This window comes from Cetorhinus maximus, chromosome 2 (genome assembly GCF_964194155.1).
Source record: "Cetorhinus maximus chromosome 2, sCetMax3.hap1.1, whole genome shotgun sequence".
NCBI classification, from domain to species: Eukaryota; Metazoa; Chordata; class Chondrichthyes; order Lamniformes; family Cetorhinidae; genus Cetorhinus; species Cetorhinus maximus.
The window spans coordinates 157479366-157496658 of record NC_135880.1 but is presented as its reverse complement, the minus strand read 5'-3'; the positions used below and the strand labels follow the sequence as shown (position 1 = coordinate 157496658).

Genomic DNA, 17293 nt, shown 5'->3' with positions numbered 1-17293 from the left:
ATTCACACCTTCCCTTAGTTTGTATCTATTTTGCAGGTATAAATTTCCTTATAATTCTTGGCACAACAACAGTGTAAGGATCAAATTGTGTGCATTTCTTTTTTTCAGTTTACGTTACAAGTACTTGTCTTAACCAAAGTGTTGTGGTCTTCATATACCCAGAATGTTTCAGGTCCCCACCTTTCTCCCACACTTTCAGAAGAACTAAGTTGTTGGAATGCATTTCCAATAGCAGATCCCTTCCAGTCGGAAACATGCCCAGAGACAATTAGGCGGCAATTAAGACCATAAACGATGCAATTAACAGCAATTTTACATGGCCCATCCACATTTACGGTTGACGAATGGGCCATTCTCCCAGGCGGCATTCACATTTTTGCTCAAACCTCGATCCGGGGTGGGATGAAATCTCCATGGGGAAATAAAATAGAAAGAGAAATCCGGGGAATTTTTTTTTATGATGTATGCTTTCAGGTGCTTGATTGTGCTGCATGGTCATATTTTTCAGCATTTTTAACATTTCCTTTATTCTGTGCAGGCCTGCAGCTCCTTGGGGCAGCTGTCTGCCTTCAGGGAGCTCATGAGAAGCACTCACCCACACCCTCAGTTAGGTCGGCACCCATCCTCTTTCCGCCCCCACTCCGGAAATGCTGAGCATTTCTCAGTGCGTGTTTCATGCTGGCTGGCCATTAATTAGCCAGCCAGCATGAAATCGCTGTTGAGGGCCGATCGCAGCTGGAGTTCCCATCCGCTTCCAGGCCCACAGATCATGCATGCCCGACGAATGAAAAATTCAGGCCTTGGCGGTGACTCTTCTGAAAAGCTAAGTGGCACACTTTAAATTTTATTATATCCAATTTTGAACTTTTGTATATCAAACTTTATGTCAAAACAATAGATTCATTCATCACATTATGAAAGAGAATATGTACAATTAACAATGTAACACAACTGCCTTTTCACCTTCTGGTGTGTTATATTGCCTGCAGCTATCTATGGAACTATGGAGCTATGGAGCTATCCATATCCATCATACGTTTTTCCAAATCAATAACATCATTGAGGGGGAATGCTGTAGTTTTGCTGTTAGAATAAGTATGGGGCTAATGGTGTCACAGAGTCACTTATGGCACCTATCAAGTCCATGCCAGATCTCTGCAGAGCAATCCAGTCAGTCCCACTCCTCCGCTCTTCGTAACATTGCAGGTTTATTTTCTTCAAGTGTCCACCCAGTTTCCTTTTGAAACTATTGATTGTTTCCGCTTCCATACCCTCATGGCCAGTGAGTTCCAGATGATTACTACTGCGTAAACAATTCCTCATCGCATTTCCCCCACATCTCTTGCCCAAAACCTTAAATCTGTGATCCCTAGTCCTTGTACTATCAATTAATGGGAACAATTTTTCCTTGGCTACCTCATTCAAACCGGCTGTTTTCTGTCCTAAAGTAACTTTTGTATCCAATTGGACAGTGACCCTCCTTAATTTTGTTACCCAGCGTTTTATGTGGTACTTGTTGAACACTTTCTTAAAATTCATATAGACAACATCTACCACATTCCCTTCATTAACTTTCTCTGTTACTGCATCGAAAAATCAATTAGATTATTCAAGGAACATCTGCCTTTTACAAATCTGTTGGCTATCCTTAATAAACTCAAACCTCTCAAAGTGCCTGTTGATTTTTTTTTGCTGATTATTGTTTCTAAGATCTTACTGACCACTAATATTAAACTAACTAGCCTGTAGTTGCTACGACTGATGTTATATCCTTTCTTGAATTGCAACTCTCCAATCCTTTGGCACCTTGCCTGCATCTAGGGAAGATTGAAAGATTAACGCAAGCCCTTCTGCTATCTCCATCCCCACTTCCCTTAGCAATCTGGGATGCAAGCCATCTGGATCAGGCATCTTATCTACCCTAAACATCACCAGACTTTCCAGTACTTCCTCTCTCTCAATTTTCACCCTGTCCGTTGCATTTACCATCTCCCCTTCTACCAGTATTTTCTCAGCATCCTCTTCCTTAGTGAACATGGATACAAAGTACTCATTAAGTATTCTAGCCTTGTCCCATGTCTTTAAGCATTCATCACCCTCTTTGTCCCTAATAGAACCCACTCCACCTCTTAACTACCCTCTACTATTTACAAGCTGGTAAAAGATTTTTAGGTTTCCTTTTAAGTTGACTGTTATTCTATTCTCATATTCTCTCCTTGCAAGTTTTATTTTCCTTTTCCTCTCCCCTCTCAACCTATTGTATTTTACCTGATTTTCATATGAAGAATTTACCTGGCATGCATCATACACCCTCCTTCTGCGTTTCATCATAATCTCTATCTCCTTCATCATCCAAGCAGTCCTATCTTGGTTTCCCTACCTTCTGCCCTTGTTGGAATGTACTTACCTTGTACCTGAAGAATCTCTTCCTTGAAGATCAACCATTGTGCATTTACAGTTTTTCCTGTCAGTCTTTGGTTCCATTTTACCCTGGCTAGATCCCTTCTTATCACATGGAAATTAGCCCTCTCCCAATCTAGACTGACTTTATATCATTCTGCACATTTCTCTATTACTAATCTAAACCATATGATGCAATGATCACTCTTACCCAAGTGTTCCCCCACAGACACTTGGACCACTTGGCCCAACTCATTTCCAACCACCATATCCAACAATGCATCCTTCCTGGTTGAGTCGAGAAGTTCTCCTGAATACATTTCAGAAATTCCTCTCTCCTTATCCTTGACTCGAACATTATTAAAGTCTCCCACTATCAACACTCTATAGTTCTTGCACTTCTTTGTGATTTCCCTGCATATTTGTTCCTCTACCTCTATTTGGAGGCTAATAAAATCCCCCCCATAATGTGATCGTACCCTGTTTGCTTCTCAGCTCCAACCAAATGGATTCTGTCCTTGCTTCCTCAAGGAGAACCCCTTTTCCCTACAATGTCTACACTACAATGTCTTCCCTATTCAATACTGCCATCCCACCTTCCTTTCTTCCTTCCCTATCTTCTCTGAACACTTCATATCCTTGTTTATTTAACATTCAATCCTCACCATTTTTAAGCCACGTTTCCATTATTGTTGCTACATCATATTATCACATGACTATTTGTGCTTGTAGCTCACCATTCTTACCACACTTATTGCGTTTACAAATATGCATAGTAATCCTGTCTTTGCAATCCCAGCAGTCCTTCTTAGTCCACTTCTATCTAACTACCCCGTGCTCTAGTACTGTCCAACACCCTCACTTTATATTCCTACTTTTCACTTCCATACGTTGGTGCCCATCCCTTTGCCAATTTAGTTTAAATTCTCCCCATTCACACTAGGGAACCTCCCATTGAGGATATTGGTCTCAATCCAATTGAGGTGCAACCCATTCTGTGTGAATAGGTGTCTCCTGCCCCAGAACAAAGGCCATTGTCCAAATAATCTGAAGCCCTCCCTCCTGGACCATGTCTCCCTATTTTCCTATTTCTACTCTTGCTAATGCTTGCTACTGGGAGTAATCCAGGGATTACTACCTCCGAGATCCTTCTTTTTAACTTGCTCTCTAACTCCAGAAAACTTGACCATGGGGCTTCAATACCTTCCTTCTCTATGTCATTGGTACCAACATGTACCACAATTTTTGGCTCACTCCCTTACTCCTGCAGAATATTCTGAACCCTCTCCATGATGTCCTTTACGTTGGCACTAGGGAGAGAACACATTCTGCAGGACTCACAATGATGGTTATAGGAGTGCCTGCCTGTCCCCCTGGCTATGGAATCTCCTAAATGGAGACATTTTCTACTCACATGGTCCCCCAAGACACGTGAAGTGCCCTGAAACTCCCACAAGGCACAGGAATTGCAAGCACCAGGTCTCAGATGCCCATCCATAATGTAAAAAAAACCCATCTATTTCCTTTTTTAACAACCTAGTTAATATCCTGTTTAAACTATCAATTTTAATTTATAAACTCTACACCTACTCTGTGATTATACTCTTATACTAAGTCCGACGCATGCTGTTATTTATGCATAAATGGTACATCTTCAGATGAGGGGCAGGTAAATAAAAAATCCAAAAGCTGTTGTCCGTTGTGCTGTTAGATTTGTGAAAACTGCATTTTGCTGTCTGCCTCGCCAATGACATGCATTGAAAGTCACAGATACTGTTAGATCCTCCTCCAAAACTAAACCTGGCCATTACTTATATTCAAGCTGTCATCAGTGCAGATCATAATGGGGAGTTTTCCAGAAAGCCTCAGCTTCAAGTTAATTGTAGCCAGCAGTTCTGAAGGGTAAAGTAGGAGGACAGGAGTGATGGAGACATAACATTAATTGCAGGGAGCTGCTCTTCATATTGTTTCGAATTACAAAACACCCCACAAGTCTTCCATCAACTGATATTAAATTATCCATTAATTGAAGTACAGTACTGAGGGAGCACTGCTGCAAGAGGTGCATCATTTGGTTGAAATGATAAACGAAGGCCCCATCTGTCCTTTTGTGTAAATGTAAAAGATCTCATGGTCTTCAATGAACAGAAGGGGAGTTCTCCCAGTGTCTTGTGTTGCAATATGCCTTTAAGGGATAGCAGCATGACAGCACTAGAAGGAAAGTCTGTCATGTGATTCAGTTTTAATTTCATATTTGCTTAAGGCGAGCACACACAGCAGCTCGGATGTCTTCAAGCTTCATACCTATATGTAACTGTTCTCAAGCGCCTAGTCTCAATAAATGAACCAACAACGTGTGAACTGAATCCCTTATGAGCAATTAGGTATTATAGCATTATAATAACACAACATGGTGATTAGCAGTGGTGAAGGATGGGGGGGCAGCAAGATTAAATACAGATACGACATGGTGGACAGCCTTAGATCTTGCTTGTTTTTTATTCATTCATGGGATGTGGGCATTGTTGGTTAGGCCAGAATTTTTTCCCCATCCCTAATTGCCCTTGAGAAGGTGGTGGTCAGCTGCCTTCTTGAACCCCTGCAGTCCATATGGTGTAGGTACACCCACAGTGCTATTAGGGAGGGAGTTCCAGGATTTTGATCCAATGACAGCGAAGGAACGGCGATATATTTCCAAGTCAGAATGGTGAGTGACTTGGAGGGGAACCTCCAGGTGGTGGTGTTCCCATCTATCTGCTGCCCTTTTCCTTCTAGATGGTAGCAGTCATGGGTTTGAAAGTTGCTGTCTAAGGAATCTTGATGGATTCCTGCAGTGCATCTTGTAGATGGTACACACTGTGGAGGGAGTGAATGTTTGTGGATGGGGTGCCAATCAAGCGGGCTGCTTTGTCCTGGATGGTGTCAAGCTTCTTGAGTGTTGTTGGAGCTGCACTCATCCAGGCAAGTGGAGAGTATTCCATTACACTCCTGACTTGTGTTTTGTAGATGGTGGACAAGCTTTGGGGAGTCAGGAGGTGAGTTACTCGCCATAGGATTCCTAGCCTCTGACCTGCTCTTGTAACGACAACATTTATATGGCTAGTCCAGCTCAGTTTCTGGTAATGGTAGCCCCCCAGGATGTTGATGCTGGGGGATTCAGCGATGGTAATGCCATTGAATGTCAAGGGGTGATGGTTAGATTCTCTCTTGTTGGAGATGGTCATTGCCTGACACTTGTGTGTTAAAAATGTTACTTGCCAGTTGTCAGCCTAAGCCTGTATATTGTCCAAGCCTTGCTGCATTTGGACATGGACTGCTTTAGTGTCTGAAAAGTCGTGAATGGTGCTGAACATTGTGCAATCATCAATGAACATCCCCACTGCTGACCTTATGATGGAAAGAAGGTCATTGATGAAGCAGCTGAAGATGGTTGGGCCTAGGACACTACCCTAAGGAACTCTTCATTAATGTCCTGGAAATGACCATCAACAACCAAAACCATCTTCTTTTGTGCTGGGTGGGTATGACTCCAACTGGTGGAGAGTTTTCCTTGTGATTCTCATTGACTCCAGTTTTATTACATGGCATGAGATGACCCTTGCCGTTTTGATGAGACTGCAACAAAGTCACAGCATCAGAGATTGCTGAAAACACAGTGGATGAATCTGCAGACAAGCTTTGAAGACACAGCACCGAGATAATGTTCAAATAAAGAGATTGTAAGCGGATGGTGATGAGATTGCAGCTCACAGCCTGGCAGTTCAGTGAGTGGGACAGTGTGTCGGGAGGATAAGCACTGGGTTAGCTCAGTTGGTAAAGACCAGTGACCAGTGTGTGGGCTGGATGGATAGCTAGCAAGGGAGAGTCAAACAATAAAAAAACAAAAAAAGCCATAAAAATCAGGCCAGACAAGGTTGTGGTTATAAGGATAAAAATACCTGGCAAAACTAAGCAGGTCTGGCAGCATCTGCGGAGAGGAACACAGTTAACGTTTCGAGTCTGTATGGCTCTTCAACAGAACTAAGTAAAAATAGAAGAGAGGTGAAATATAAGCTGGTTTAAGTGGGGGGTGGGACAAGTAGAGCTGGATAGAGGGCCAGTGATAGGTGGAGATAACCAGAAGATGTCATAGACAAAAGGTCAAAGAGGTATTGAAGGTGGTGATATTATCTAAGGAATGTGCTAATTAAGGGTAGAAAGCAGGACAAGCAAGGTACAGATAGCCCTAGTGGGGGTGGGGTGGGGTGAAGGGAAGGGATCGAAATAGGCTAAAAGGTAGAGAAAAACAATGGATGGAAATACATTTAAAAATAATGGAATTGGTGGGAAAATAAAAATCTATATAAATTATTGGAAAAGGGGGGGATTGGAAAATGGATGGGGATGGAGGAGAGAGTTCATGATCTAAAATTGTTGAACTCAATATTCAGTCTAGAAGGCTGTAAAATGTTTTCCAATAATTTATATAGATTTTTCTTTTCACACCTATTTCCATTATTTTTAAATGTATTTCCATCCATTGTTTTATCTCTACCTTTTAGCCTATTTCGATCCCTTCCCTTCACCCCACCCCACCCCCACTAGGGCTATCTGTACCTTGCTTGTCCTGCTTTCTACCCTTAATTAGCACATTCCATAGATAATATCACCACCTTCAACACCTCTTTGCCCTTTTGTCTATGACATCTTTTGGCTATCTCCACCTATCACTGGCCCTCTATCCAGCTCTACCTTTCCCACCCCCCACTTAAACCAGCTTATATTTCACCTCTTTTCTATTTTTCCTTAGTCCTGTTGAAGAGTCATACAGACTCGAAATGTTAACTGTGTTCCTCTCCACAGAAGCTGCCAGACCTGCTGAGTTTTTCCAGGTACTTTTATTTTTGTTTTGGATTTCCAGCATCCACAGTTTTTTGCTTTTATCTTAGTGATTATAAGGGCTAGCCTCGGGAGTTGCTGAACAATAAAATGAATAAAAAGCAAAGACGCCATTATGCCATGTTGCATTCCCACCACGACTCGTCTTTGTGGGCGGAGCTTCGGAAAAACATGCTAAATCGGTGACAGTGTTTTTCATCCCAGAAGAAAGAGAGTCAAAGGGATATTGTCAGAATGTCCACAAAATTCCCCAGTTTGAATTGGGATGTGGCTGGCCCACTATACAAATTGAAAATGTTTAAACAGTGCACAGAGCTATGGTTTCTCGATTCAGGTGTCCCTGAACCAGACAAGCAAGCCATAATAATTCACCTAGCAATTGGGAATGAAGGACTACATAAGCTGAACACGTCAGGAATGACAGAAGAAGAGCTAAAGGATCTGCAAAAGATATAGACTACATCAGAAGACTGGGTTAGAATCAGGTTAAACTTCCATATTCATCGATTAAAGTTCATGTCACTTCGACGACAGCCTACGGAATCAATAGACCACTTTGTCAGCAGATGCAGAGAAAATGGTATGAACTGTGATTTTTTCAAACGTAAAGCTAGCAGACAGAATTACTGAGTTGGTCACCGCAACCACTCCAATGGAGGCGTTCCAGAAAGATCTGCTAGACAACCCCAAAACATATAGCATCAAGGACCTACCCAAGGATGAACATATGTACAAAGCAATCCTCGCAGGTCGAAAAAAATCACAAGTCCTAAATACAACCCCAATTGCTGACTCACTAGAATACCCAAACCTAGCAAGACATGTGGAAGGTGCAGACTTCTGCATGCCTTTAGGGAATGCCCAGCTTTTCATCAAGTCTGTAAGGAAGAAAGAGCCGTTGGCAGTGGCAATAATTTAGAGCAAAGGCTGATGCAGCTACAAAGAGCCATGCACTGATCCAAACAGGCCGTACACAATGGGTACATTCAAGCAAAAAGAATGGCCATCCAGTATCCCATCAGGAAATACACAAGGTGATTGACAAACCAAAAAATGGCAATGAAGTGCACTACAGATGAAAAGTGGTGAACGCATGTTTCACACCATCTATCTGATGGAAAACATAGATGCTGTCACACCGTCTGAAGTGTTTGCCAAGATTTAAATTATCTGTCCTAAGAAAGTTGGTAACTATTCGTTACTGGCTAAGATTGACACAGATGCAAATGCCAACATATTACCTCTGCGAATCCCAAAAGAAATGTATCCACAGACGTGGAACACCATGGCCAAACCTATTACTGCGAAACATTCAGTGTACAACAGTTCACTAATTCCATATACAGGATCCATAGTCCCGGATTGCAAGTACCAGCAATCCTCCTGGGTATCACCGATGTTCTATATTGTGGAAACTTAAAGGACCATTGCAGGTCTACCGGAAAGTCGTGACCTCACACTAGTCACAATCCATGGAATCAGTCAGCCATAACACATCAGATCAACTCAGAAACTACTCTTCTAGCCTCAGTTCATAAGGTAACGTCAAAGTATCCAGAATTTTTCAACAAAATTGGCAGTTTCGAGGGAGCTGCAACATTACACTTGCAGGAGGATGCAAGTCCATCAGTTGAAATACCATGTGTATGTAGCGTCCACTTACAAGACAAACTAGACAAAATGGAGAAATATGGAATCATTAGAAGTACATGAGCACACAGATTGGTGCAGCTCAATCACTGTCATATAGAAGGATGAACCATTGAGAGTGTGCCTCAATCCACGATGTTTAAATGCAGCTTTGAAATGTTCTTTACAAAATAGCCACAGCAGAAAAGTTAAATCTGACATTTGCGGGTTTTCTTCTTGAAGCTTGATGCCAAGCATTGTTATTAGTCAGTACATCATACAGAGAAGTCACAGGGGCTTACTACATCGCCCATTTGGGCAATATTGTTTAAAATGACTTCCATTTGGGCTATCTGTTCACCAGGATCCCTTTCGAGCTCACATGGACCACATCACATGCACTATGCCAGGATGCTGTTGTGAGGAGAACAAAGCAAGAACATGACCATAATCTGCACTTATTGATGCAAGCGGTACGTAATGAAGGATTGGTGTTCAGCAGTCTGAAATGTGACATCAACATGCAGCAGATCATTTTCTTCAGTTCTATTTATTCCAGATTGTCCATATTGACATATGTCTCGATCCAAGTAAAATAGAGGATATTAAAGCTATGCCAATTCCTCAAGATAGGGATGATTTTCAAAGATGTCGAGGTCTCTTTAATTTCTTGTCTCCATACATTCCCAATTTCACTTAAAAATCTTCATCACTGAGGGAATTGTTGAGAAAGGATGTGCCTTTCCTATGGCACAAAGGCCACCAATCACATGAGCGGACATGTCCATTGCTTTTAATTAAACTTTTATTGAATTTTTAAAAACCTACATGAAACCTCATCCCGCCTGTGGGTGAGGTTTCATGCTTTTTCTGAAGCCCACCAGGGCTCCCGGCCTGCCCGCCAACCTTAAAGTTGGACGGGCAGGTCCTTTAACTAGTGCAATTACTTTTTAAATGGCCTCAATTGGCCATTGACAGGTTGGCGGGCACACAGCTGATTCGGCTGCACTCTCACCGACTTGAAAATGGAAATGATGCGGGGTGACGTCAGGAGTTCTGCCCGACATCATCGCACGTCATTTTACGTGTCAACAAGCGGGTCCCGCCCCCCGCTCGCTGACTGGGAAATCCTGCCCCATGTGTTTACATGCCTAGCTATTTGACAAAAGATTTGTGGTTCAGACAAGCCACTGGAGATGATTTGGTGAAAACCATTGACTAGTGCACCGCCAAGATTGCAACATCTCTTGATAATGATTCAAGGTTACGACTGAGATTAGGTACATGCCACATTGGATACACTTAGCAGATTGCCTAACCCAGAGTAAACAGAAGGTGTATCCTTAGACCTACATGTTGACTTCATTGACACTGAACTTGAAGATGTTCTCCAAATTGAGCTGGTACATTTCGCACAGCGCAAATGCCAGCAGCTATAAGAAGAAATGGCCAAAGATTCTACACTACAGAAACTGTGGAAAACCATCATCAGATAATGACCTGATTCAATTCAGCATGTCCACGTACGATTGAGACCATTTTGGCCTCATCAGGACGAGTTAGACAGCCCCCGGGGAGTCATTTTTAAAAGTAGGCGTGTCATCATACTGGAAAATTTGTGACCTGATGTTCTTCAACAACTTCTTCACTCACACATGGGCATAGATTCGATGAGAACAAGAGAGGCAGCCTATTAGCCAGGTATAAACAATGACATTGAAGTTGTCATCGAGAAGTGTGGGGCATGTCAAGGGGACATGCCAATTCAGCACAAAGCACCATTGATTCCACGTGAAGTTCCTACCATTCTTGGTCCAAAATCTCATCCAACCTCTTCCATATCCATGGCACTGATCTCATGTCATCATTGACTAATTTACCAAGCACCCTATTATTCGACAATTGCACAATACATCAAATACACCTGTTGTGCACACTCTAAGTGCTATTTTCCACTTATGTGGTGAGCCTAGAGAAATCATTATGGATAACGGTCCGCATTTTATTGGTAAGCCATTTCAGGGTATGTGTGAGAAGCGGAATATCAATCATACTACCTCTTCTCATTACCTTCTATCTAATGGCCTAGTTGCACAAATGATTCACATGGTGAAATCCCTAGTTCTGACAGACCAAGCAAGAGCGACACCTTTAAGTGCAACTATTGTATCACCGGCAGAGCTCATGTTTGGCAGACCAGTGTATACCAATTTACCTACCCTTTTACTCTCTCAGAAACTAGAGAGAAATGTTTCAAACTGTAAGAGAAGATGACCAATGTGCAAGATAAAAATAGGTACAGAATTGCCAAGTTTAGAGTTCAAGTTCATATCCAGGGACCAACAGACAAGAATTTGTTCGGAACCAAGATCCTACGAAGTCAATGCATACAAAGGCACAATGATGAGGCGTCACAGAGGACAAATCTAATCCATTCCAGATCCTCAACCACTACAAAGCTCTATTGCATTTTGGACAACATCCCAAATAAAACCAGGAACAACATCCAAGAATAACAATCTCACAGATCGCTGTGAGGAATTAAAGACAGCTCCAGATAAGCCCACCACTACTAGATTTAGGTGTACCAACAGATTATCTCTATGCTTTAGAGACTCATAGATTCGGCTGTTCGATATGCTTATGTAATGGTAACTAAACATGAACACTTGTCATAAATAGTTATACTTCTTTGGAAGTGGGAAAAGCATATTTAAAAAGAAAGCAGGGTGTTGTAATACACCTTTAAGGGTAGCAGCATGATATCACTAGAAGGGAAATGCATCATGTGATCCACTTTTAGTTTCACTTTTGCTTGAGCAGAGTTCATACACACAGCTCTGATGTTTTCAAGTTTCATACCTACTTATAACTGTTCTCACGTGCCTAGTCTCAATACGTGAACCCACAACATGTTTACCCAGTCCCATGTGAGTGATTAAGTATTATATCATTATAATAACACAACATCTTTGTCAGTATTTATCCTTCAACCAACATCAACAAAAACAGTTTGATCATTTATCTCATTGCTTTTTCTGGACCTTGCTTTGCACAAATTGGCTGCAGCATTTCTGCACAACTGTGACTACACTTTACAATTACTCTTTGGTTGTGAAGTGCTTTGGAATGTCCAAATATCATGAAAGATGCTTTGAGTGCAAGTGCATTCTTTCTAATTTACATTCATAAAGAAAAGTAATTGAGTAACTCCTATACAAGGACAAGCAGACAAGGTTTAGCTTTAGAATATGGACCTAATACAATTTAATCCTTGAAAAACAATTCCCATTTATATACCATCTTAAACCTGGTGAAGACATCCCAAGGCACTTCACAAACGAGTGATCCGATAAAAATTGGCACCAAGCCATGCAAAAAGATAACAGGATAGGTAATCAAAAAGTTGATCAGAGATAAATTTGAGGGAGCTACTTAAAGGATAGAGAGGTAAAAATATGGGGAAGGGTAGAGAGGGAGTTACAGTCTTTGGGGTCTTGGCTGCTGAAGACATGGCTCCCAATGATGTAAATTAGAATGCACAAGTGGCCAAAAATTGTCGGATACAGATATCTCACGGATCCATCCAGCAGATTTTTCCAGTTTGCTCACCATCCAAAAGTAGATTCCATATTGGTAGAAACCCAAATAATTTGAAGTTTACAATTCAAATTGCATACCAATAAAAAGACACACAAATAAATTCTAATCTTCAGACAACATTGTTATCTTGTCTGCGCAGGTATTAATCCATCAGAAGTCTCTGTTTTTGGTCTTAAGGCGTGGAAGTTTGGTTTGATTTCAGCTGTTGTCCCTGTATTTTTGGCTGTGGAGGCACTTGCTCTTGCCATTTACTGCACCAAATGCAAAAAGAAAGGCAGGTAAGGACTTAAGTTTTTTTTTGGTTGATTTTTCATTATTTACTTCATTCAAGAGGTCATTTGAAACCCTAGTCATGATTCCTATAAGTTGGAGATAATCACACTATTTTACACAGATATAGGAGCTGACATTGATTGTATATCTCAAATCTCACCATTTGCTATGGAATGATACATTGTTGCTTTTCAGTGTGCCGACCAATGCAGTATTGAACAACATGGCATTCTGCATATATGTATATATATTCACTTAAGAATATAGTTCCTAACTCTTTTTGAATAATGTAGCAATATAATACCCAAATACAATGAGTTTGGCCAGTACTCTCCTGGGGTGTATCATGTAGGTGAAGTTTTCCATTGAAAATGCACGTCGTCCACTTAATCTTTCAATTGATACATTTCCTGTTCGCAGAGATGAAACACTGCATCAAATTAGATTTGGTAACCAATTAATCTGGTTTCTCAGTCAAGACAAATTATGAAATTGAGGATATTTGGAGAGAGAAAATTAAGCAAACACGGGATAGCACATTTAAAAATGAATATAAAAATGGATTTTTGTGTGTTTTATATTGCAGGCAAAATATTGACAAAAGGTGGAGTAAGGATGAACAGGACATGTTAACAGTGTCCCGCTCATCCTTGCTCCATATTTTGTTCAATATTTTGAGCAAGCAGCACTTTTCAAGGCTGGATTTTATGTCGGTGGCGGGGATCTAGACACCAAGGCTGACAGTGGTAGATGACCCCACTTTGGCAGGCACAGGGCTTGGGGACACACAATGTCGGTTGCAGGCAGGGCTGCCTCTATTAAGGATGGTGGTCTGGCCCCAAGAGCTGCCAGCTCAATCAGAAGACTGGCAGCTCATCAGTGCCACAGGACTGGTGGCCATTGTTGGGCTGTACCTGTGGGAAGAGGATACATCAATGGCTGTGTGCCTTCAAAGTCAGGTAAGTGAGCTCTGGGGCTGCTATTGCCACAAATGCAGCCGTTAGCACTGAGGGACCTCTCCATGGGCCAAGAGTGCCCAAAAAGGTGGGGGTTGTGGGTGTGGCCCTCCTTGGTGTCCACTAGGAGGCTGCCAGGGTTTTCCCAGTGATTTTCCCACATGGCGGAGGGCCCCCAACCACTGGTAAAAATGCCAATGGAGGAGGGGAGAGACCCTTCATTGTCCATTTAAGTGGCTCAATTGAGTTCTGGGCATGCCAACCACCTTCCACCTCTCCTACCACTAACAATATGACATGATCACAGGAAGATGACGTGTCTAGGGCCTTCCCGTGCCATTTTGCCAAGCTTTCTGCCTCCCAGCCTATCCCCAAGAGCGTTTTATTTTCACAACAGATTCCGCCATTGGATAGATCAATTATATTCTCAAGCAAGCAATTAAACTTACAAAAGATGCATCTGAATGAGATATTAGCCAATAATAAAAATGTCATCAATAAATAGGCGCATTTTTCAGATTTATAAAACACAAGACTGAAGTGGAATTTATAACCAAGTGGAATATAACGGATGAAAGTTTTCAGTGCCAAAAGGTTACAAAACGGTGAATGTGATTTCTATTGTTTTAACAGGAAAAAGACACAATGTGGTAAATTATAGAAAAGGAAAATACTGCAAATGCTGGAAATCTGAAATAAACACAGATAGTGCTGGGAATATGCAGCAAGTCTGGCAGGATGAGTGGAGAGAGAAACGAGTTAACGTTTCAGGTCATGACCACTAGACCAGTTCTGATGAAAGGCCTTTTCACTCAACAACTTTGAAAACCTGTTGGCTGTCAGGGAAGTTGTTGGCCTTCCTCCTACACACTGGTTTTCCACCTTGCTCAGGATGTCAGCATGGCTGCACACTCATCTCTCACTCAAAACCACCACCACACCCCCCGCCATCACCCCCCACCCCTGCTTAACACAGCTGTGAACTGCAGCCTGTCAGGTGTGGTGGATGTGTTTTGTTGCAAACCAAATTAAGTCAGTGGTAAACATTCAGGCCTGTAGTAACTTTGAGGGCCACTGTCATGTTATGCCAGACCTAGCTGCTAACCATTACCAGCATTTTCCAATCTTATTTTAGATTTCTAGCATTTGGAGTGTCATGGACCAGCAAACAGTTGACCATGCTGAAGGAGATTGCAGAGGTCTACAATAGCCTCTGAGAAATATAGTTTCCTCCTGCACAGTTAGGTCTTGGTACATTTTGCCTGTGGACCCTGCATTCTGCGTATGGCCTCCTTAATACTTTGCTCCAGATCTGAGGGAGCCAGAGATACACGAAGTAATGATTCTGATGGTTGCTGAGGCTGCTACTCCTCTTCCTCTTCTAAATCTTACTCCATCCAGAAGAAAGAAGCAAGAATGGCTCCCTAAAGCATCAGACACATAGAAGACACAATCTGGAAGCAAGAAACACTCCCGGCAAGTCAGACCACAGAAGGTCCTGTGATCCAATGAGCTGCAGCTGAGAGCTAATCTTCTTTGATACTTCTTCAGGGTCTCACGTACAACAATCCCCTTGTACACCAATCCCCTCGTACACCAATCCCCTCGGTTTCTCCAATGGGTCCAAGAATGGGCGAAGCCTCTGTGATTTCAAGTTAAAATGCATTTTGGGCAGGAATGACATTGGTGCACTAATTGGTGCATTAATTAGGAGCCTGCTTATCAGACAAGCGGCCACAAACAGGTCAATTAAACTGCTAGGGGCCTGGGACAGAAAAGGGAGAATCCAGGGTGGTTACAGAAGCAAATTTAACCCCTACTTTGCAGCAGACCCCGTGGATGCGGGCGGGTGGGGGGGGGCGGGTGGTAGGGTGGAGGCTGGGGGGTGGGGCAGTCAAGATCATCCCTCTGGTGTTTCTCATTTATTGAAATGCTGAAATGCAGTGAGTAAAAGCAAAAAAAAATCCAAGACAGCATAGGTTTTTGGAGGAATAGATAAAAACATATTTCTTAATGGCTGTAGTTGAAATGAACTTTAGACTTTCAGAGAATAGAATTTCTCCTTATGCTTTCCTTTTCCAGTCCCATTTCTTCATGCAAACAGGACAGAAATTACTGACCTGAAACCTTGGTCTTTCATTCTCTCCAACCACGAGTTAGCTTAACCCAGGACTAACAATTATCCTATTTAGCAGTAAAACATTGCAGTCAAACATATGTAGGATTCCCACTATTAACTCAGAACATGGGAAATATCCATTAGGAGACTTACGGGAAGGGGGAAGATCTTCAGCGAAGGTGCAAAGTGGCAATAGCAAATCAGTAGGCAAAGTCAGTGCTATGTATCACGCATGGGCTTTTGCCAAAGACAAATTTCACCTCTACAGTATGAAGGCTAAAACTACTGGTTAAGTTTACTTAGAATTACATGATTCAAAAAGCCAAGGTTGCAGATGGGTATAATACAGCGCAAATAATCGCTTAATGCAACTTTGCCTCGAATTACATCAAAACAGCTCCCAGCTCCTTTGGTCAAACTCCTGAGATGAAATAGTCTATTATTTTATATAAGCAGCCATTCAGAGTTATATGCAGACAATTTTGTAAAGACCTTGAAACCATAGATAAAAAACTACCAGGCCTGATATTTATACAATGGATTGCTTTGAATCAAGTACAATTCATGTGAAGTAAAAGACGAAGCTTTATGGCAAGCATGACATGCCAAAATATTATTGAACTATACCTTGTGATAGTCATATTTATTATCACATGACAATACTAAAGGCTCTCAAAGTTTTGTTGAGATAAAGATGCAATATCATAACAATTAAGCCGAAAACAACTGAAAATTGCATAAATCCAGCTTGCAACAAAGCTGCTAAAGGTTCTTTGAAGTGCAGAGACCTTAGATGTTCAGTGGAATTTGAATACACTGTTCTTGACTGGGAAAGTTTTTGTCCTGGCTAATTTTTGATCAAACAAGTCTGTACCAATGAAACAGTGTCTCCAGTAGTCCTTTCCACTTTCAATAAAGCAAATGGAATCAGTCTTACAGCTGAGTTATGGCATTCTATTAAAAGATATAAGATACGTATATCTAACACAGCATTTTATTTTTGCTATGATATTATTATGCAGATACTGGAGGTAACTTTGACTTTAGGCAATAGTGTAAAGCGCTACTGCTCAGCCACCCTTTAAACATCTCTCCCATTTTCAGGAACACGTTGTTAAAAGAATGTTAGTGCTTTTTTGTGGGACCAAGTTGTTTGGAAAAGCAGGATATCATAAAAAGATCTACAGATACTCAGCAATTTGAATGAGGAACAGCAAAGTGCATATAACATTGCAGCATGATGTAATGTCCTTATTATAATTTGAGATGAACAAAATGCAGTAAAAAAATAATGGTTGTATTACCTCCATAATGATTTTAACAGGGAACAATATAGTCTAATTTCTTTATAACTTTTATTTCTCACAATCTTATACTTCTCTTTTCCTTTCATACAAGTACTGAATTCAACTAGGACCCAGATTTTCGCCATAAC

The 17293-nt window shown here is 41.5% G+C and overlaps 1 protein-coding gene across 2 annotated transcripts in view; it reads left to right on the top strand.

The window, feature by feature from the left end:
• LOC144699183 (uncharacterized) overlaps positions 1–17293 on the top strand; it is a 52090-nt gene that overhangs the window by 9653 nt on the left and 25144 nt on the right. For both annotated transcript variants that reach the window (XM_078570551.1, XM_078570550.1), the window contains exon 3: positions 12650–12788. In XM_078570551.1, coding sequence (XP_078426677.1) covers positions 12650–12788 — 139 coding nt within the window. The remainder of the gene's footprint in view (positions 1–12649; positions 12789–17293) is intronic.